Source organism: Schistosoma haematobium, chromosome 4, assembly GCF_000699445.3.
Source record: "Schistosoma haematobium chromosome 4, whole genome shotgun sequence".
In the NCBI taxonomy this organism is placed as follows: Eukaryota; Metazoa; Platyhelminthes; class Trematoda; order Strigeidida; family Schistosomatidae; genus Schistosoma; species Schistosoma haematobium.
In genome coordinates, this window is record NC_067199.1 from 35,644,191 (window position 1) to 35,666,911 (window position 22,721).

The following is a 22,721-nucleotide window of genomic DNA, read 5'->3' on the forward strand; positions in this document are numbered from 1 at the left end:
AAACATGGCTCAGAATCGGTTAAAAGGGTACAGATGCATTCAATCTGTCTCTTCATAGATCGTAAGTTTTAAAATTACTTTATACATATTGTTCTGTGAACTCATTCTTTTTTATCTTCAGTGTCTAATTTTTCCTATTACTGCTGATACTATTACTACTTTTAATTTAGCATATACCTAGATAGTTACATCTTGCATTGATAAAGCAGTTTGGCAACCTGAACCGATAGAAAGATGTGCTAGGTTACGAGTAGCGGGCAACTGACTTTTTATATTGTTCAAAAATAATCACAAATTAATGAGAAAAGCCAAAACATATTGAATATAGAAAACACTTACGCGAACATCTGCACGTGCGGCACTTTGCTGAAAACGTTTGAAAAAAAGGAAATTTATTCATCAAGAAAGAAAATATAAATAATACCTAGAATAACTGTTTCAAACCAAAGAGCAGACAGTAGCACTTAGTATTATGGATGAATACTGCATAATGCATTCGCAACGATTCAGGAGAACCCTATTTATATGTGAAGGTTGAACTAGTGAAACCGTATTTAGAAACATCTACAAGCCTCAATGGTTGACAAACGACCAATTTGTACGTCGTTTTTTATGATACAGTAAGCGTGGGCAAACAAGAAAGTGGTTAGTTAGTTTCTTCTAACAGAAAATAGCACTTTTGTATTTTCACCTCTAGTTCTCGTTTTTATAACAAATAATTCTAGTTATCAAGACTTTTTGCAACTATTTTAATCTGACAGAGAAAACCTTCATCAATCTCTAAGTAAAATGCGAAAAGCTAACTTCGTACACAGGAAATTCCGTAATGGTTAATCAATTATTACGATAAATAGAAGCTGAACCTAACTATCAAAACATACACACCGTACCGATAAAGTATAATAGTATGGGACTCCTGAAAGTGAGCATCTGCGACCACACACAGGAATCGAACACAGGACTTCCAGTCCCGGGTCGAACGACTAACATCAAGACTAATATACCCCTATCCAGCAGTATTGGTGCTTAACTTCAAGCAATTCACAACCCTATACTGAAAACTATCATGCACCGACTAATGAATAGCTTCGCAAGGAAAATGCAGACATCGTAAAAGTGGGTTTTACCCTAGAAAACATCTGTAGCTGTCCATCGTTTCATGAAAAAAGTCAATGTAGACAGACTACCTAAAAAATGTATGGGATGGTTGAAGTAGTCGGTCGTGAAAGAATGTTTGAAACGCTTAAGGTATATTTTGGCTTATAAACCGAAGTTAAGATGACATCACAGATCATTTACACCTTTTAACAGTAAACTTATCTATGGTTTCAGTTCGCATTAAACTTATTTTAGCCAGTGGGTTTCCAAGAATTCTATTCGATACCAACGTAAATACAATAAAAACGGGATAGTCTATCAACATCATTGCTATGTTTGAAGAGATCACGAGTTCACCTAATCTGCGAACGGAACGAAGACCCAGTGACACAATAGCCAATAAGCTAACTCTTCCGATGCGACCCAGCCCCCCTAACTAGAGAGAGAAGTCCAGACTCAGAAGAGGGAAATGTATTCCACAAGCAGCCAGAAGCACGAACAACAACAATAAGCACAACTCAAGCGTATTTATACAGCATAAAAACGTCTTTGGGAAACGTTACAAAAAACATATTAAAAGAGACCACAAACCAATAACATTTAAGTTCTACCCAAGTGGGAAATATGATACGAAGGTGAAAATTGGTGCTTTTAGTGAGAAAACAAGAAATTCAAATTTTTAAAATAGCATTATAAAAATGAGGCATTTACCAAGTGAGTTTCTGGGAATCTAACATCCCCAACAATCTTTCAACGCCTTCAACTTACCAAGTAGTACTAATTGTAACTATTATTTAAACAGATACCACTTGGACGTTTAAGTAGTCTAGGGTCCTTTGTGTACATAGTAACTTTCAGTGATGAGTTTGTAAAAGTGTACTACGCAAAAAACATATGAAACCTATATAATCTGTCAAACACGGGATCAGGGTACAAACGTAATGAACAAAAGATTCAGTCAAAATGAAATAAACATACTTTCTGATGTAAAATGTTTTCGAAGACACCTTCGATAACTCCTGAAGCTCTTGCTTCGTCATTTTCGTCAAAGGCATCAACCGAAGCATCTGTTTGTTCACAAGTTGTCCCGCAACATCCTTTGACAGTAGCATTATAAAACCAAGGGTGTTGTTCATCCTATACATGAGAATCAAAATTATAAGGAGGTTAGAAACAATAGGTTTCCTTCACAACATTGAGTTAGGTATCAGATAAGAATGGGATAATCTGTAAGGAGTTTCTATGATTAGATTGAAAAATATGTAACTACCTTAATAGTATTATATATATACTTAATATGCAAAATATGGTACAACTGGACACCAAAGATAGAATGTAACATACGAAAAACAGAAAAAGCATTGCAAAGGTGATAATGAGATAAAGGGAGAACAATTTAAGAGTAGAAATAAGTGAACACGAACAGTCAACAACATAACCGAAAAAAAGTACTTCCAGTTAAGGAAATTACTTTTAGTTCTAAGAATGTATAGAAAAACTAAAGCAGGATCCTCAGTAGCATATATTTTGAGCCATGTTTGATAACGTACCAAATGCCCTGATACGGTCGAGGGTGGGGAATCACCTTTTCCTCTCGAGATACTCTCACATGATCACGCGTAAACAGCTAATTCCAGGGAAGTGTTGTTTACGAAATTCAGAGGACGCAAGGCGAATGTCCGGCGCTTCAACTGGATTGATGGACACGGAGGGTCCACCTGGGGAAGTTTTATTTATTTTATTTATATTAACACCTAAATTATAGTACAAAGGGGCACCGAATATATATGCGCCACACAAAACAATGAGAATGAGAAGAGAAGGAAGGTAAGGAGTGTAAAAGAAAAAAAAAGAACAATAACGAACAGATTGGTGTAAGGTAATGTAATAATAATAATAATAATAATAATAATAATAATAATAATAATAATAATAATAATAATAATAATAATAATGGGGGAAACGGAAAGGTATAATCAGAAGAATTCTTTCAGTTTAGGAAGATACAACCACTTTTTATGAAGAAAGTAAAAGGTTACAGAAGGATCGCCACCGGCTTCTATTCTGAGCCATATCTGATAACGTCTCTAGCCACTGTGTTCAACCATCTCTCGGACCCCAGCCAGAGAGTCGTGAAGGACCAACAGAAGCCAGTCCTTTGCAGCTTTCTTTTATGCCACGACACCATGTCATGCACTGACCACCTCTCCGCCTTTTCCAACCAGTTCCAGCGTCGGCAAATAATGCACGACGTGGAATTCTCTGGGACGACATTCGGATAACATGTCCAAGCCACTGAAGTCGGTGTTTCAAGATGGCGACACCAATTGAATTATCATCTCTGTACCCGAACACACGATGCCGAACCTCTGCATTACTGACATGATGTTGCCACTGGATGTCAGCAATCCTTCGGAGACAGCGATGATCAAACACAGAGAGTCGTCTAACGTCCTCAACTCAGAGAGGCCAGGTTTCACAAGCATAGAGCAAAACTGCTCTCACCGATGCGTTGTAGATCCGACCTTTTACAGCCAGACTAACATCACGAAGGCGCCAAAGGTGGCCCAGATTGGCATAAGCCACTCTGGCTTTCAGTATACGTGCATGCAGCTACCTAGATACACGAACTTCTCGACCACTTCTATCTGCTTTCCATCCAGAGTGAGTACAGGATTGGAATCCTGCCAGTCTTGTAGAAGTACTTTGCACTTCGAAGGTGCAAAGCACATACCATACCTACGGACACTGATTGCCAACTGATTAAGTGTGAATTGCATGCCTTGGGCATTATCGCACAGTAAGACAATATCATCCGCATACTCAAGGTCGAAAAGTCTTTCTCCAGGCAACAGATCCACACCGCCATTAATTACTTTCGTCAGAGCTGTTTCCAGAACGTCATCGATGGCAAAATTGAAGAGGAATGGTGAGATTGGGCAACCCTGTCTAATCCCACTGCTCAAATGGAACAATGGAGAGAGGTGGTTGTATGCTCTCACTCTACCCGAGGTGTTTGTATATAGGGCCTTTAAGATGTTAATAAACTTCTCAGGCACACCCTTCTTCAATAGACAATTCCAGAGAACAGTCCTATCCAACGAATCGAAGGCAGCCCTGATGTCAAGAAACACTGCGATTGTTGGCCTTTGATAAGTATGGCGGTGTTCTAACATTTGGCGGAGGGTGAAGACATGATCAATACATCCTCGACCAGAACGAAAACCAGCCTGTTCCTCGCGAGTCAATCTTTCTCGGGTTCTGAACAACCTACGAAATATGATGAAAGTCAATAGCTTGGATGCAATCGGAAGTAGACTTATCCCCCGATAGTTGTTACAGGAACGACGAGAACCCTTTTTTAAGATAGGGACAACTATCGACTCATTCCATGACGTTGGTACACTCTATAGCTCCCAGACCTTTGTAAACAACACAGTCAGTTCCTTAGCCAGAAAGTCACCACCATCTTTAAAAAGGTAAGTCATCTGGGCCCGGTGATTTGTAGTGCTTCAAGAGTTGGAGTTCCTTGCAGACTTCCGCCTCATTCGGTGGATCAGTCGTCACCGGCCATGGAGGGCAGGACAGTCTGACCGATGTTGTCGGAGCAGCAGGCCAGTTGAACTGCCCTTCAAAATTCTTCCCATCGTCCAAGACGTCGATGGATGTTAGTGATTGGCATCCATTCATCCTCGCAGATTGTTTCACTCACACCAGACTTCTTGCTGTCAGTAGCTCGGATGAGTTGGAAGAGCTTCTGGTAGTTACCAGATGCAGCTGCTGCTTCCAGCTCATTAGCACGCTACGACCACCAGGCTTCTCGGTCCTTATGCAAGCTTTGCCCGATTTCATTACGCAACAGCCTTCGTTTGTGGTCAAACTCACGGTCACCCGGAGTAGACCGATGGGTTTCGATGAGTTGTAAGGAACCAGAAGAAACCCAGTGTTTATAAGCGGGACATTTCGCGGATCCGCAAGCGGCTTTACTCGCCATTTTCGTGGCGTCATGAAGTTGCAACCAATGCTCATCTATACTTTTCGGTGGAATGGTAGCTAGCCTAGAAACTAGCTCGGTTCGATACTTGCAACAGAAGTTGTAACCAACTTGCTGACATCAATCCTTTGGTGGCGGTCACTTCGTTGGCCACTGAAAAGTAAGGTAAGATTGGCGCAGACCAGGGTACGATCAGAGTCCAGATAGGTACTCCAAAAAGAGCGGCAGTCTTGTACACAACCACGCCAGCAGTAGCTGATCGCGATGTGATTAATCTGTGCACAGTTGCAGTAGACAGTCTCCGTTATCTGTCCTGCGACCAACAAGTCCCCATCGGCCACCTAAACGACTCTCTTCTGTGCCTAGACGCCCGACCTGCGCATTCAAGTCTCCGGCTAGTACTACAATATCTGTCGAATGCACTTTCTGGAGAACAGTTAACTGGTGGTAGAATTCATCCTTGATTGCATCCGGGCTGCCATCTGTCGGGGCATAGACGGAGATGACGAAAAGACATCGTTTCTCACGCCGATTTCGTCTCACTTCGATGGAGCCTTCTAATCTAACAGCACATAACCGACTGTTGATGAGGATCCAATAGATTAGTGCTGCCTCAGCTCTAGCGCTTAGTGCGACACCTTCGCCATCAAGACCAGACGAAGATGCCACAGGGTCCCCGGATAAACGCACGTAAAACAAGTTTTTTGAAGTGACAGATGGAGAGCGAATTTGTAGTACTTCACCAGAGTCTTCAATACGGGTTTCGGATAGACAACAAACGTCGATATTAAGGCTTTCCAAACACAGCAAGCCCTATCTGTTGTCCGACCTGCATAAGTGTGCGAACGTTGAAGACAGCCAGTTTGAATGGTGCACGTGGTTTCAGAAAAACTGCTTCAATATTCATATTTGGTGGTAGCATACTATTTTCAATCAGGCAGTGACTCGAGATCGTTTAGATAGAACCGAGTTTTCACCATAGGCGAGCTGCTGTATAAGTCGAAAAATAAGGACACACAAAGTGGGAATAAAAGAGAGTGAATAAGTGACATGGTAAATAATAGTAATAATAATAATAATAATAATAATAATAATAATAATAATAATGACGTGAATTGTTTGACTGTTAATCGAAGCGTGAATAGAATTTTCAGTAAATATCGTCATTTTCATTTCATTTGTATGTGGGCTGTGATACTGCTCGGGTGCTCAGACCGAAGGTGGTTTTCTTAGGGGGCCACACCCAGAGCCCTTGACCTAGAGGTCTGACTCACAAGGCAGTTGAGCATCGTGAGGAGATGCAGCCCCATGGTAGTCGGTGACAACGATTGGTTTATACGCCATTTGTTCCTTCAGGATACTGGAGCCCATGTGCACCATTGGTTTGGGATCCGGTTAAAGCGTCGGACATTCGCTTTTCGTCCTCGTATTTTCGTAGACAACACCCCCGCCACGAGAAGGCAGTGATTAGGAATTCCCTGGCAGAGGCTGTATACGCGTGGCTACGTGAGAGCATTTCGAAATAGCAAAAACAATCTTGTAAACTATTCCAGAACGAATAGAGCAATCCAAAGCCGATTTGATGACCAACAGTGATAATTGTTTATGAGTCTCAAACTAAGACAAGATACCTCTTTATCACATGACGGTTCTCCAGATGTCAACTTATCACGAAAACACCTTTAGAAGTATACAAAATCATCAAAAACAAAAATAAGTTATATGTAATGTAACATGGAAGTAGCTCAGTGACCAAATGCAATAGTCGTCAAGTCAAAGTCCCACAATAATTATGGGCTAGCTAGCAACTAGTTTTGAAAACGGAATTTATGAGGTTCTGGTGATAAACTATGAAATGGAGTCGGATAATCTGACAATATAACGGGTTAACGCTGAACGGAAGATGGACTGAAACAAGATGGGAACAAACTGATATCGATTCTGCAGCTCAATAGTATTGTACTTACTGTAACATGGAGAACCTGAGCTCGATTTCGTACAGGCCTGTGAGTACACCGCTGAATACCAAGTTAGAGAATGAACGTTCAGACAGGTAGTCCAGAACCAGAGGCAGTTTTCTACCGAGCCTCTCCAATGAGGACTGATCGCAATATGATCTATTTGAGTTCGATGGTTTGGTTCAGGAGGTCGCCATGTTTGATGATGTCTCTCCTTATGCTTAAAGTTAGTGCTTGCTAAAAATAAATGATCGTTTGAGCACACTTGCAACAGACGATCACCATTATCTGTTTGCCGATTCGAGATACTAAAATACCCACCTAAATGTCTTTTTGTCTGGTTTAAGCTACCTACTTAGGCATTAAAGTCACCTGCTACGTGTACTCTGTCTGAACGTTTAGCTTACTGAAGAAGTTCAGAAAACTTTCTGTAAAAATTATCGTTAATTTCATCCGGGTTGCAGTCAGTGGGAGCGTAGGCAGAAGAGACAAAAAGGCAACGACGTGTGTCCTTATCCTTCCGAGTTCTTACGGAGCCGTTTAGTTGAACTGTACATAGACGACTGTTAACAGGGATTCACTCAAACAGTGCTTGTTTCGCCCTCGTACTTAGTGCTATACTTACACCTGCCAGTCCACGCGAACTAGCCATCGGGTCGCCAGAAACACGGGTGTGTCTCATCGGCTCTCCGTTTTGCCGAGGTGAGGTCAAGTGAATGACCACACCAGCATCTTGTATGCGTGTTTCGGAGACAGCATACATCAGTGGTACGAGATTCTAATCTCAGCCAAGGATGCCTGCTGGCCGATTTGACATAGGGTGCGTACGTTGAAGGCTCCAATGTGTAGTTTGGAGTGAGGTTTCAGTAGACCTGGGACAGTGTTTTGCGCACTAGAATCGTTGGCTATGGTGACACTTGAGAAGGAGGTCAAAAGAGGAAGTTTAGTGTTGAAAGTCGATGTAGGAGGAATGATAGGAATTGAAGAGGGAGGTTGAGTATGAATACGATGGTTCTGAGTGCTGTTAGAGGTATGAGGGCGGCTATCACTTTCCGGTTGCCCACATCGTGGAAGGGTTCCTCTGGCGGCACCTGAAAAGGAAATTGAGTTAGGGGTGGTTTTAGTGACCTGAAAGCGTGACCGGAGTGCCCAAGGGACAACTACTTGAGGTCGGTCACACACACCCTTTTTGTGAGTAGTTTTGGTGTTAGCTCCGTACTTGTTGAGACCTTACAGCCGGAGACGGATATCCGTGGGATAAGGCGAGGTGTGCATTTTTAGGGTCGACCTTTTCTAACTCCACCCCTCCTTGTGAGAATGTAGCATCACTGTCATGATGGTTGTCGGAAGGAAACACCTTACTGCCGTCACATCTCTGTACAATCAGCAGTGCGACTTCATCTTCGGACCTTGGGTTTGCTGCTCTTAGTCTTACTGTTCTTCAATCGACTTGTCTGGCACGGTAGGACCTTGAGGAACGATTGTTCCAGTCAGTATAGCTCGATTGGTTCATTACTATGGGCAAGCCCGACCACCACGTTAGGGTAGCAACAACGGTCGGTATAAACAAAGAAATAAAACTTAAAATCAGTGTATGTATAACTATTAAATAAACTGTAATGTTACGAATTAATTAGTGACAGTATGGAAGCATATGATTTCTAAAGTTAATTTGTGATCATTTACCTGACTTGCATCTGAGGATGGATCGTGTTCTGAAGTATCACTCAAGGGTTGTTCGACTTCCATAGCTTCTTCATATTCCAGTGCATGAAGGCCCGCATTACGGTTAATAGCATTTGGGTTTGTCTGTGGAGTATTAGGACTCAATTTCCCTTGTTTGTGAGACATTCAAGTGGTCCTTGAAAAGCACCAACAGTTAACTGAAATAATCTGAAAATGAAAGTAACATCAGTCTCTAAATATTTAATATTCAGTATAAACCAGACTTGATACTTTTAAAACACTAATAAATTAACATGGATCACTACTAAACCAATAATTCAGCGACAGACATCTCGAAAAATTTACCAAAATATGGGGAATCGAGAGACAATGACAGTAATACGAGATTTAGTGGGATATAAAATCAATACTGTGATCCAGCCACACCAATGTCTTCGCACATTTAAACACAAAACTTGATATACGGTTATGCAAGGTGCTCGCTGACAGGCAGTCTATGGTTTTGATTGTGCTACAGAGTGAATGCGCAACGAGATTTTGTCTGTCGTTAGATTAACAGTCTTAATGTATGTGCTCAGATAGAATGACCAATGACTTCAAACTAATTCCCAAGACTGGTAATTAAATGAAAGTTCGCGTTTAGAAAACTACTCCAGGTGCTCTCAGATGACCAGGCTAAAAACTAGGGAGAAAAGAACTTTGAACTAAGGTCTTAACTGACGTCTGACTGAAGTCTCTGGATGATAAAAAATCGATTAAGATATATATATATATATATATATATATATATATATATATATATATATATATATTCATTTACTTTCATATTTAGAAATATTTCCATACATTCTTTTTGTTGAATTTCTCTCGTTTTAAAACCCACGACTCCCGTTGGGGGCTCATTTGCTTTATTCTGGGGAGAGGTAGACCACTAATACGCTGTACAAGATACCATTTTATATCTGAACCCAACCAAAATCTCATGATCTGATAACCTGATGCATGGGCGAGAATGATAATGACTGGTTGTTTGTTTAGTCAGGCTTGTAGATAGTCTGACAAGTGTTGGATGAATTATATATTCTCCTATCCTGATTATTATTATTATTATTATTATTATTATTATTATTATTAATTGTTGACGGATTGTTGTTGGTTTTTGGTGTGGAAATATATTTACGTTCTAGTCAGGCTAATCACGTTCTTGATCTGAGTGGTGTTCAAGTCCTGTAGAATAGACACTGAGAGGGAATCTAGTGTATATATTCGCCTAAGGCAAATTAACGTCCTATTCATGTAGACGTGGGAAACTAAGTGTTATAACAATGGCGATTTCGTAACAGTAAAATGGATTAACTGAAATCTTTATTGCAAGAGCAAAATGCTTTTATCGAATTATTGGTCAAGAATATGTCAGTATCCCCAAGAAACCAGGTATCTAATTCTACTGTGACTTCGGACTCTATTGCCTATTCAATAAATGAATTTAGATTTGAATAGAAAGTGGGATTACTTTTGAAGCGTGGTTTAAGCGCCATGAGGATTTGTTTATTAATGATTGTAAAGAGTGGGACGAAGGTTCGAAACTAAGATTATTACTACGGAAGCTTGGAGTTTTTAAACATGAAAAGTTTCGTCATTTTATTCTCCCAAAAAACCAACCGACATAACCTTCAGAGAAACAGTAGGATTCCTGATACGTATATTTGGTGAACGACCATCAACTTTTCTCCAACTTGTAAAAAGTTCACATGACGATTATGTGACGTGCGCAAGCATCGTAAACTGTGAACGTGAGCGATTTCGGTTACAGGAAATGTCCTCATAACAGTTTAAATGTCTTATATTTTGTCTGTGGATTACAATCTGCATTAGATGCAGACATTAGAACATGGATTCTAGCGAGGATCGAATAAGAACCCAATATCAGTCTGAAGTCAGTATCTGAAGAATGTCAAAGAATAGTGAATTTGAAGCATGATACAAATTTCGTAGAAAAGAACAGTGGATACGTGGAAGTCAACGCTTTGCAAAATTCTTTTAATGGAAATAAGGATTTGTACTTCCAGCGAATCCCAAGTCGAATGAAACCCAAAACGTTTTGTTGGTGATGCGGTGAGTGTCATTCTGCTAATGTTCGCTATTTTTAAAGTGTTTTCGACGTGGTAAATATGGTCATGCTCAATTATGTTGTAAAGTAGACCAAAGATGGCCGACCATCAGCATAAGTTCCGTAAAGAAAATAAGACACGGAAGTCAAAAGAGATAGCACATAATTGGAATGTTGTTCTGGCCACAAAAATTGCTCAATTCTCACTTAAAAGGAAGTACGCAACTGTCATTTTTAATAGCAAACCGGTTGAGCTGCAAGTAGGTACGGGGTCTGACATAAGATAAATTTATAGAGACATGGATAAAGCTTGTCCAACCTCAATTTCAACCTACATATTATAGTGCTAAGAGTGCTACAGAAACTAACATTACTCTTCTTAAAGAAATACAGCTACCTCTCACACACTGGGTAACAAGACTACGATCGAAAAATGTTATATTTCTGGGAACTGTCATACCAACATATTAGGTATTGATTGGATAGATAAAGTTGGTTTGTGGATTCTACCGTTGAATACACCGAAAGTAAAAGCCCAGCCATGGCCAGAAACGAGCAAGCCTTGGGTCCGAATACGCATAAATTATGCTGGACTAATAAGCGGACAATATTTTTGGTGGTGGTAGATTCATACTCTAAATGGCCTGAAATATATGCTGTACGAAGACCATCTACATCTGAAACACTTACATCTTAGACAACTATTTGGTAGGTTTGGAACACCTAATGCTTTGGTTTCAGATAACGGAACGCAATATACGTCGTCAGAGTGCGGAGCTCTGCAAACAAAATGGAATATATATATGAGAACCCCACCGTATCACCCTCAGTCAAATGAGCAAGCAGAAAAATTTGTTGATATTCTTAAGCGAGCTCTCTTAAAGATAAGAGAAGAAACTCTGCAACAGTTTTTAATCTCTTATGGAATTACACCTAGTCCAATCTGTTAAGACAGAAAATCACCAGCCCAGATATTTGGCTGACCAATTAGGACGTGTTTGATGTTTTGAACCCGAAAGACAGAACGAGTGGACTACAGAAAAATAAGAAATGGAATTTCCCTAAGATTCGAGAAGATAAAGCAGGTGACTTAGTTTATGCACGTGATTTCCATCCAGGAAAGCCAAAATGGATATTTGGGTACATAAAAAAAGAAGTAGGAAGATATTGTATGAAGTGAGATTTGGGAATACACTAATTATTAGACATATAAATCAAGTGAGAGATAGAAAAAATGTTAGTGAGTCATTTAAAGCCTAACCTTTGCCAATGGAAGTATTATGCGATACATTTAATATCCCACCATCCTCACAAGTTGGAATTAGTCGAAATCAGAAGCTAACCGGTCACCGAGAGAATGAAAAAGACGAGACTTTTTCAAATAGACCCTATGGTGAAGTCATACGAACAAACTTCGTGTGGGAGGCGATGTGTGGGCGAGAATGATAATGACTGGTTGTTTGTTTAGTCAGGCTTGTAGATAGTCTGACAAGTGTTGGATGAATTATATATTCTCCTATCCTGATTATTATTATTATTATTATTATTATTATTATTATTAATTGTTGACGGATTGTTGTTGGTTTTTGGTGTGGAAATATATTTACGTTCTAGTCAGGCTAATCACGTTCTTGATCTGAGTGGTGTTCAAGTTCTGTAGAATAGGCACTGAGAGGGAATCTAGTGTATATATTCGCCTAAGGCAAATTAACGTCCTATTCGTGTAGACATGGAAAACTGAGCGTTATAGCATAATCATTGAAGTCGCTGGTTAATAGTAGATCACTAAAAACTAATACCATTGAAATACGGTGCATTACTAATTGGTTTTGCAATGTACGATCTAGGCAAACACTACCGGGATTTCCGATGCAACTACAAAGGGGCAAATAAGTATCTATAGTTGGTATATGATCACATTTTAAATCCCTCACGTGGGTGCGAAGATTGAGAGGTAACTTTGAGTGCAACACATACACAAGCCTTTTAGAGGCATATTGAGTGACATCTAGGAATAAGTTGGATTTGAAACATAATGAATGGTTTTTATGTCAAAGATTGGTGTCGTCACCAATAAGTATACAGCACTACCCGAACTTAATATTTCTTGTTAGTTTATCAACTTCAGCGGGGATCTTTTTTTCAGCTATGCCGTATTTTTTTAAGTTTGCTTTCGTCGAGTCACTTTATTGAGAACACATCGTAGATTCACTTACAAAAACACTATAAAATGACTTATTAAATGCGGTTTTCTGGCCACTGAGTATTAGTGCAAACATGTTTAGGATGCTATTCTCTCCTCAAGTGCAAATTTTTGCCTCAGAACTGGCCTGCGTTGGCGCACAAATTAATGAGAATGAAGTAACTGGGTGTACCAACTTTATCACTTGGGAGTCTTATCAGTCATTATGAGATGTTGTCTGATGAAATTTCGACATAAATTTGAAAATCTCAACTGGTTTTTCCTAATCGAGTCACTTGTGACGTGTGTAAGATATCCCTGAACCAACTGAAGGACGGGCTTACTGCTCAGTACTTTACGTCGTTCTACTTCATGATCGTGGAACATGGCTATTAAAAATAAAGGATATTTCTAGGTGACTAGTATTCGACAATGTGTATTTGAAGCGCTGTTCGTCTACTTTGGGACCACTGAGTAAATGGTGCCTAAGTTAGAGATAGTGTACTAGGTAACCTATCAGCCTATCAGCTGATGAAGAAGTAAATCAACTGAGGTGGTTGGGAAATATGTTACGTTTGCCCAACCACTTACTGCATACCCCGACGGACGGTGTCTTGTGTAGTAGGTTGGGAAAAAGCTATGGGACCATACTAGCATTTTGCATAGTTAACTACGACTAGTGTTGCTACTATCGTCACCATAAGATGATCTACATCTAGGATACGATAACCAGAAACTTAATAATTTACTTATGGTTTATCGAGATTTTATATTCTCAAATTCACCCGAACAGCCGGCATTAATATTGGTAGTTTCAGAGCGTGGAATTTCAAAGTAAAAATGTCACAATGGTAGCTATGAGGTGCGCCACTTGTCTTAATGTGTTACAACCACAGGTTTCATCATCATTTAAGGCTAATAATCATTTAGCCTTTTGTTTTAACTAGAGGATTTTTCAAATACTAAGCCAATCAAAAATTATGGTAAGAAACCAACTTACGAAACCTAACAGTGGGACTATATGCTAGCAGCTAAATAATTTGGAACTTAAGCAAGAGCCCGAAGAGCTTTAGTGCAGGCGTCTCAGAGGTAAAACCAAGCCGCACTATGACCAGAGGTCGAGTATAGAAGTCTATACTCTTCAAATGAAAGTCTACCAACTCAAGTGATGAGAATTTGGTATTAGGAATCATCGGCGAGACCACAATTTACGGACGAATTAGTTAGATATAAGGTAACAGGTCTTGGATTTAGTTGCTAAATTCATTCATCCATTTGGCTAAATAGCATTTTGGTAATATCGCTGTCAGTTTATGATGAAAACCCTAAATCTGATTTCTAACTTAAGCCACCAACTGTAACTTCTAATCCTAATTCCACGCACCGGTTTATAACCCGCACTTAGTCCTAGTTACTAGGTGGACACAATGTCAAATGTCCTCCATGAATTAGTCCCGCCGAATCATCTTATTGAAGTAGTGGAAAAGTTTGAACATTAACTGCTATTAGTAAACTTTTTATGTCTTACATTTATATTCAGATTCTACCTCAATCTCGCCGTTATTGGGACGCTTTCCTGACTTGTCGGCACTCTATGTAATTGAATAACGATACGCAACGATCACTATACCACGCCCGTAATATTGAATCCCCGTTTTGTTATGGTGGAAGATATAGGTTAAGCACTTTTTGGGGCTTTGTAACATAACAACAATCCGGTAACTGAATGGGAAAACCCATAATCGGATAAGTCAACACTATGCATGAAGATCAGATTAAGAACGTCAATACCGAGACATTGTAGATCATTCTGCAAGAAACAGGAGTCTGGTACATATATCCACCACAGGAATGTCATAAATGGTCGTTGAAATAATTCAGAATATCTCATACGCTTACTAAAAATTTAAGTGGTGTTATCTATGTTGGTATTTTAAGAGTAAAATAATGAGGCGTTTCCATCGGTATAAATACAAAGTCTTCAATCGGAAAGCACGATATTTTAAAAGCTATGGGTGAATCCGTGCGCAAAACACCAAGGTGTATCAGTTTTATATCCATTTACAATCAAGCTGTAACTAAAGCCTTAGCTAATAATATGTCTGAAGAATGTGTGAAGCAAAACCAAAACCTCATCCGGACATAATACGAGACCATTCGAACGTATATGGCAAAAAGTAAACGAACCTTATTCTACAAATTATCAAGAAACAACGGGATTTCCACGAAGCCCAAGATTATTAGACCACGCGCCTAACGCTGCAGCATCGCCTAACTTAACAAAATTGGGGCGGTCCAATATGATATCTCACTGTCAAATAATTTTATTTATTATTTATGAGCAATATTAATTTAATTTAATGAATGCTGCATCCAAATAGACTACTCTCTGAGTGACCAGCAGTAAATTGACTTTAATTTTAAGTGATCATGTGTGTTAGAAACATATGGGCAAAGAACTCTATAGTGGTGAATAAATCCTTAACATATATAGTTCTGTAGGTCTTCGACATTGATGCCAACGTTGATAGCTCTACTGGACACATATTAACTAAGGACACAACTCTATGAATCCCCACCAGGTCACCGTTTGGTACACCATGCAAAGCATCCGTCGCAGCACCAAATAGCTTGATGCATACATTTCTCGGCATGTATATCATCTTCCAAATCTATCCTAAAACGCCTTCATTCCTGATTACTGACTCTACCGTCTTAAGGACATTTGATTATAACGCTGATACAAAAACTTTCAACCAATCTGAAGCAATGAAAAATTACTTGGATTATAATGAATGTCATTTTCAATATTTAATGAATTTAGTAAGGCTGTAATTTATGGATGATCTTTGAGCTATGTTAGAGTGACCTTCACAGTGTCTGCCCACTTACTAGGGTTAGATGAATGCTATAAACTGGTAGAAGCAATTAGAAAAAAGACTTAATGTTAGACGTTAGAGTTAGGAATTACAGTTAGAACTTTTATCACGAAATGACATCAGCTATAATGCCGACATGCGATTTAACTGTATGGGTGAATGAATTTTCTGTCCAAGTCCACGACGCGCTATCCTTAGTCCACCTGAGTCATCTATAATTTATATCCCGCCGTCATCATTTTTGATTGGCTCGGCGATGGAATAAGTTGTCTTACGAGATTATACAGACTACATTACATGAATGGATGATAAGTATTTCCAACTTGTTGATAATGGATCCATAATATCGATTCACAATTCCGTCAACTTTTATCATGTCGAGTGAATATGCCGTTGACATACAAGCGAATAGGTAAACGGGCCTTTTTGATGAGAAAATGGCCGTAAAAGTGATAATCATTATTTTTGGTGGCGGGTGTGTCACCTAAATAAAAAAATTTCTTGAGTGAATGAGATAAATTTGTTTAAGATAGAGTCAGTACCCAGGTCATCATAAGACGATATTTTGCCTGCTTGCATTCTACATAACCGTTGGCGACCTTCAAGTGAATTTACTCTGCTTCTCACATACTCAAATCACTTAAACAACAGGTCAGATTAACCAGTTCAGTGGTAAGGAAGCAATAATAAACTAAGATGTTGGCAATCAAGCTTGAATGTTATTTCGGACGACACTGAAAGATGCAGTAAATACGTTACGAATACAGTGATAAAGTGATTAAAACTGAACAAAATAGTGAGTAAAATAAATAACTGCGATATCCTCTGGGACCAAAACAGACATAGAACACATGAAACAAAATTATCGTTGATAACACTTGGAAGGATTTTCACATACATTCATATAAACATACAGAACCAACCATATAAAAATTTTCAAAGACAATCCAGGCAAGCTTTGCCAGTTCTCTAGATGATACATTATGTTTGCAGTACTTTATAACATGCAATATTTTATTCTCATTTAGACCAATCACATATATATTATCACAAAAACATCACACCTAAGATCTCTCTTGAAATAAGGTATATACAATCGTTGTCAAGGAAAATAGTATATTGGACCATTTCGCGTGTTTGATAGTGCTTAAATTCCGTTTCCTGAAGCCGGCAGCACCATACTGTTACCTCGTTCGTGATTGTATGGTGTGGGGTTCGCAGTTTGCAGTCGGAATCCAGAGTTAGCGAGAGTATCCAATGAAGTACAACGCATTTCGTTCCTATTATTGTTGTTTAGACTGTCGCAGTCGACATCGTGTCAGTGTTGTTATACCAGTGATTAAACTTGTTTTAACTGTTCAACAAGAAATCCCTGTGTCATTGTTCGTTCACCAGTTCTGGTTTGACAACTATGATAGTTTGTTACGCTGCATTTCACTCTCTATGGTTATGTCGGCATTACTACCGCGACAATTGTTTCATATGACCACATATTACTATGAAAAAGTGTTCCGTTTTTGGGGCGAATCATTCTAGATTACAAAATAATCCCAAACTTATAAGTTGTTCCCATTATCATTTTTATATAATTATGAATGTCATGCATCAAGTCAACGAATACAACTGCACCATGATTCGTAACATGATCAAGTAACTCACACATTGTTTAAATCAACATTTTTAATTGACGACATCTCTGAATCAGCAAACGTGGTCGTATTCCGAACCATCAAAAGTACTCGGCATGTAAAAAACGCTACCTAATTTTAGATGGCTAGTGCCTATTCAAAACTATAAGTAGCTATTCATAACGGTTTCTCAACATTGCCATAAAGCACGGTTACGACTTAACAATTAGGTAATGTGGTTGATATAAGCGATGGAGCTAAGAACATAGTCGATAAACTTACTGATAATAATTACCACATAAATTGTTGTTGTCCTCATTAATATTTATTTGAACTGATGGTTTCGGGTTATTCACTTATCAGTTGATGCCTTAGTGATTATCATAAACCTCATCATTTTGATTAGAAGTTCAACGACAGCCATCTGTATAAATCACAGATGCAAGCAATCGAGTAAATCTCCTATAAGTTAAGGGCATCACTGTCATATTTATACAAACACTGACAAAAATTTCATAATATTAAGATACAAAGATAATGAACGTTATACTTCTCAAGCTCTAACCTACGCTCTCCCTGAAAGCACTCACTTTATCAACTTATGAGCATCTAGCTAACTGAGAGTATCATACAATCTATCATTTTTAATGACAGTATCTAAAGCGTTTTGACTTCAAAACCCGATTTCAGACTGATTCATTTATGGCTTTTGTTTAACTTAAAGATGCCACAGGTGTTCGGAGTTTGACAACGTCTATACATATTGCATCTTTGTAATATATACGGCGGCCTACCCGAATATCTGGGCTACCTGTTTCTGCCATCTAATTATCTCAACAAGTTATCTATTTTTTCATTAGTTTTAACGTATCATTATGTCCATTAATTGCATAACCTATTCAGGCGCTTTTATGAAAAGCCTACGACCTTTCGCTCCACAAGTTACAAAAAAGTACTATAAAAGACATCGTGGTGGTTTGGAATATGAGTTAAAGAGAATAAACATTAATCGTATGTCCATTCCCGAGCTACCAACTTCTAACTCCCGATCATTAATCAATAAAGTGGACTATCTGCAAATATGTATCGTAATTGTGGTGTTGTCGTGGCATTGGACCATAACCACACAATCTTAAAGCTGAACACAAGACTACTCAGAAAATAGATATTCAATATTTAACGTGGAGAAATACCCAACGATGGAGAAGGCGGGAAAAGCTAATTGAAGGAGTTGTAGTTGATCGAATGGCATGGCTCGGCCATGAAGGTGTGGTCCCTGTTATCTTATATCTTTTAACCATACTAAATATATTGTCCTATCTCTAGCCTAACCTTGTTCTACATCATGTATTTAATTCGTCGAAAACATGGAGTGCCGACGTTCCTTCATCGACGTAGCTTGCTGCGTTGCGCTCGTCGTCGGCGGGCTCACCATTCTAGCGGCCCGAGGATCTGACTCCATTTAGATCGTATAAATGTTTGCTATCGCCTATTCTCGGATATCATCGTCGACTTGAATCGCGTTAGTCAATAACGGAATTAAATAATTCGAATAACGAGAATTGACTTGTGAATACATATATTTTGTGTGCGAAGCGAATGAAGCATAGCAAAGCAAAATGTCACGCGTGGAAGATGGCTGGGAAGCCAATTCCATTTTAGTCACGCGTTACTCAATATTTATAGTCAGACAAAATAAAGCTACAGACATGTGATTAATGGGATAAGAAGGGCACACAGATATACGCTCATATAAAAGCAGTCTAGATTGATAAACGAATAAATAACAAGGTCAATGTATGGCTCAAGTAAAATGAATAGAATGGGATGTCCAAAAGCTAGAATAAGGTATATGGGCTTGGCATAATAACTGACACTACATGTATTGGTAATTGATACGATACACTGAGTTGGTGTAGTCGATGGTGTGACTTCCACGATTAGGTCTATTATTAGAGCAGTACTAATATCATAGTAGACCATAATTCTACAGTGTCATCACAATTCAAAAATCTTGGTTAAATGATTTACGGGACAACTGCCCAGTATCACTACGTGATTTCAAAATTTATCGTCGGGATCGATCAAACAATAGAAAGAGGCGTGGCGGCGGTGTAGCTACGTTTTTAAACGTAAACTGGTGTCGATATTCGTTTGCGTGTTTAAGGTTTTCAAATGACTTTATCTACCGTCTAACTCTATGATGTCGTCCAAAACATCTGAATAAATACAAATATGTTTATGTTACCAATATCTACGTGACTCCAGACTGCACATCATCTGCGCTATCTGTTTTCGCTGATGAATTCACTGAGTTCGTTTTTACTGCCTTCAGTGATTCACTTTCAGTTGTATGTGTTGATTTCAATTCATATGACTGTAGCTTCCTTATGTCACTAGGTCACCAAAATGTAGTAGATCTTCTTACCCGTTTGAATGTTCATTTAGACTTCGTTTCCATTAATGATGCGGGTATATATGTGACTCGTAAACGTGCTACATTGTCTAGCTCGGGTCACTGTATAATTTGTGTTCTACCTGAAGTACATGGAAAGCATGTGACGCGTACACTCTTACATCAAACCAAGAAAGCCAAATATAAGAATTACTTGGAAGGAAATATCCAAAATCAGAAAAAACATGTTTCATACGACTAACTGGGAATCATTGACAGATGACTCACTGTAAATCACTTCTGATGTTATCATTTGTTACCTTAAATTCTGTTTTGATATTTGTTGTCCCACTGAAACCATTTTTGTAAGTATTGATCGACTTACATCTTCACAACTAAAACGAATACGGAGGGCGAAAGAATGTACAAGGAGAAAAACTCAAATAAAGTTAGTAAGCTAAATGGACTGATAAACCTAGAGATTAGACGTCTCAACTCTATGTTTACTCAAAAACTCTTGTCTTGCAAAAACTCTCCAAGCATGTGGAAACTCTTTAAAGAACTTACAGGTGACAGACAGTTTAGAAGCGATAACCAGCTGAATGTTTGTGACTTAAATAAGTCTTTTGTACGTCAGTCATCTGATGTGATGCTCCCTCTATCCACGGGTTTAAATAATAGCTGTGTTCCTACTTTCACTGAGACTGATGTCCGAAGATGTCTCCAATCAATTAATTCATCCCGATGTTTAGGACCTGATGGTATCCCAAACCTTTTTAAAAAATGTGCTGACGTTCTATGTTATCCATTCACGACTATCTTTAAGAGATCCTTCTCATCTAATCTCATACCGAAAATATGGAGAAAGATTAAGATAATCCCTGTACCCAAGAAAGTACCTGGGTGGTAATGTGAAATTTAAACCTATTGCAATAACTTCACCCTTCCTCAAAACAATGGAAAAAACTAATAATACTTCCACTTCAGCCTGCGATAAAAGAGCATATTGATCCGTATCAGTTTGCTTACAGATGCTAAAGAGGCACTTTAGATGCTGTTGCTGTTCTGAATCGCAATATAGTATTTAACTTAGAAAGGGATAAGAAGTATGTTAGATGCGCTTTTCTGGACTATACTTCAGCTTTCGATTCTATACCAAGACAACGTTTACTTAACAAGTTAGAGTCAACACTGACAGCTGGATAACCAACTGGCTATGTTCCTACCTCTCTGGAAGGGGACAGTACACTGTGTTTGGAGTAAAGTGTTCAGAGTCTCTACTGTCTCATGAAGGCGTACAACAAGGAGCTGTTCTTTCATCTCTCCTTTTCTCTTTTTTCCTGCATGATCTGCCATCTTCCACAGAAAACACTTGTAAAATATGCGTACGATCTCACTGTATGTATGCCTATCTCTTCCTCTTTACATTCCATAGAAAAGAATGAGTTTTTGTCTCGTATGGATTGTTAGTTTGTTGGTAATGATCTCATAATTAATCCGTCTAAATGTTAAGCTGTTAACTTTAGCATGAGACATGAACAGCATCTAAACACCATTTTGAGATCCCATAATGCTTGTGCCATTGGAGACTCTTTGGTAAACACAGTGTCGAAGGTCAATTATCTTGATGTTACCTTTTCCTCTGATCTCTCTTGGTCTTCCCACGTTTTATTGTTGCATGCTCTTGGGATTACTCGTCACTTACTCTTACAATTTGTCAATTCTTGCATATTACCAATTATTCTTTACTGTTCTCCATTATTCTTTCCCGGGCTTTTGAGAAAAGACTTTGCTGTATTGCGGAGAGTGCTGAAGGCAGTTGGCAAGATGTGTGGTGAATCTTTCGAGGTCATAATTAATATGGTTGTGGATAGACATCTAAAGTCATGCAAACTCCTGGCAGGCGTTATTTTATCAGATACTAACCATGCCCTTCACTCTTATCTTTCTCCTTGTATATCTTCTGGTAGAACGAGACGTAATTACGTCAAAATCCATGCACGCAAGCAAAAGTATAAAAGTTCTATAATACCTTACCTAGCAAATATATTCTGTGACGAACAGGTTGTTAGAGTTGACCTAATCAATAACCCGGGTAGCTAATGTTGAAGTTGAGTAAACACCTGATAGCCGAACAAAGCATAGAAAAATCGTACTTCTCCGAAATGGTGTTCGGTGGCTTGCTAGCTTCACTTCCGGACATATTGTCGTCTCATTATCTTACCTTGGATTTTCCTACTAGCTCTGATTACTATGTAAAGGGTTCGCGCAACAAATCATATGAGGTAACTTGTGAACAAAAGATAAATGCTACCGAGATAAAACGAAACATAACATTCATGGACTATCTCTGAATATTAGTTGAGCAGTGGTCAACGTTAATAGTACTAGTAAGAAGGTTGAACAGTCTACGAGTTAGTAATTCTCTCTCAAACTGTGGAAAACGAACTGACATGTTTTTGTTCAACAAACTGATAGAACCAATATTCCCATAGAAGTCAGTTCTAGGAAGAAGATGATGTAACACTTAAAGTTGGGTGGTTAAGAGTTGACCGAAAACAGAGTAACGACAAAACATTACAGCTTATGTATTTATTTACTTCTTTATGTTGGGTAGGTATCACAGTTGTTATTAGCCTATATTCGATACCAAATACTGCGTTTTTTAAAGATAACCTCGTGCTCCGGGTGTTCTGTTTTACGATTCAAATAAAGACACACTGCAACCACTAGTATGGTTTCTTCAAAATATAAAACAAGGGGTTACTACCAACAATAGAATTTTACATTC

General features: G+C 38.8%; 1 protein-coding gene across 1 annotated transcript in view; it reads right to left on the reverse strand.

The window, feature by feature from the left end:
- USP7 (Ubiquitin carboxyl-terminal hydrolase 7) overlaps positions 1–15,325 on the reverse strand; it is a 37,188-nt gene extending 21,863 nt beyond the window's left edge. The window contains exons 1-4 of the mRNA XM_012940436.3: positions 15,216–15,325; positions 8,737–8,943; positions 2,077–2,235; positions 340–366 (exon numbers count right to left, since the gene is read on the reverse strand). Coding sequence (XP_012795890.1) covers positions 340–366; positions 2,077–2,235; positions 8,737–8,901 — 351 coding nt within the window. The 5' untranslated portion in view covers positions 8,902–8,943; positions 15,216–15,325. The remainder of the gene's footprint in view (positions 1–339; positions 367–2,076; positions 2,236–8,736; positions 8,944–15,215) is intronic.
- Positions 15,326–22,721: the final 7,396 nt, after the last annotated feature.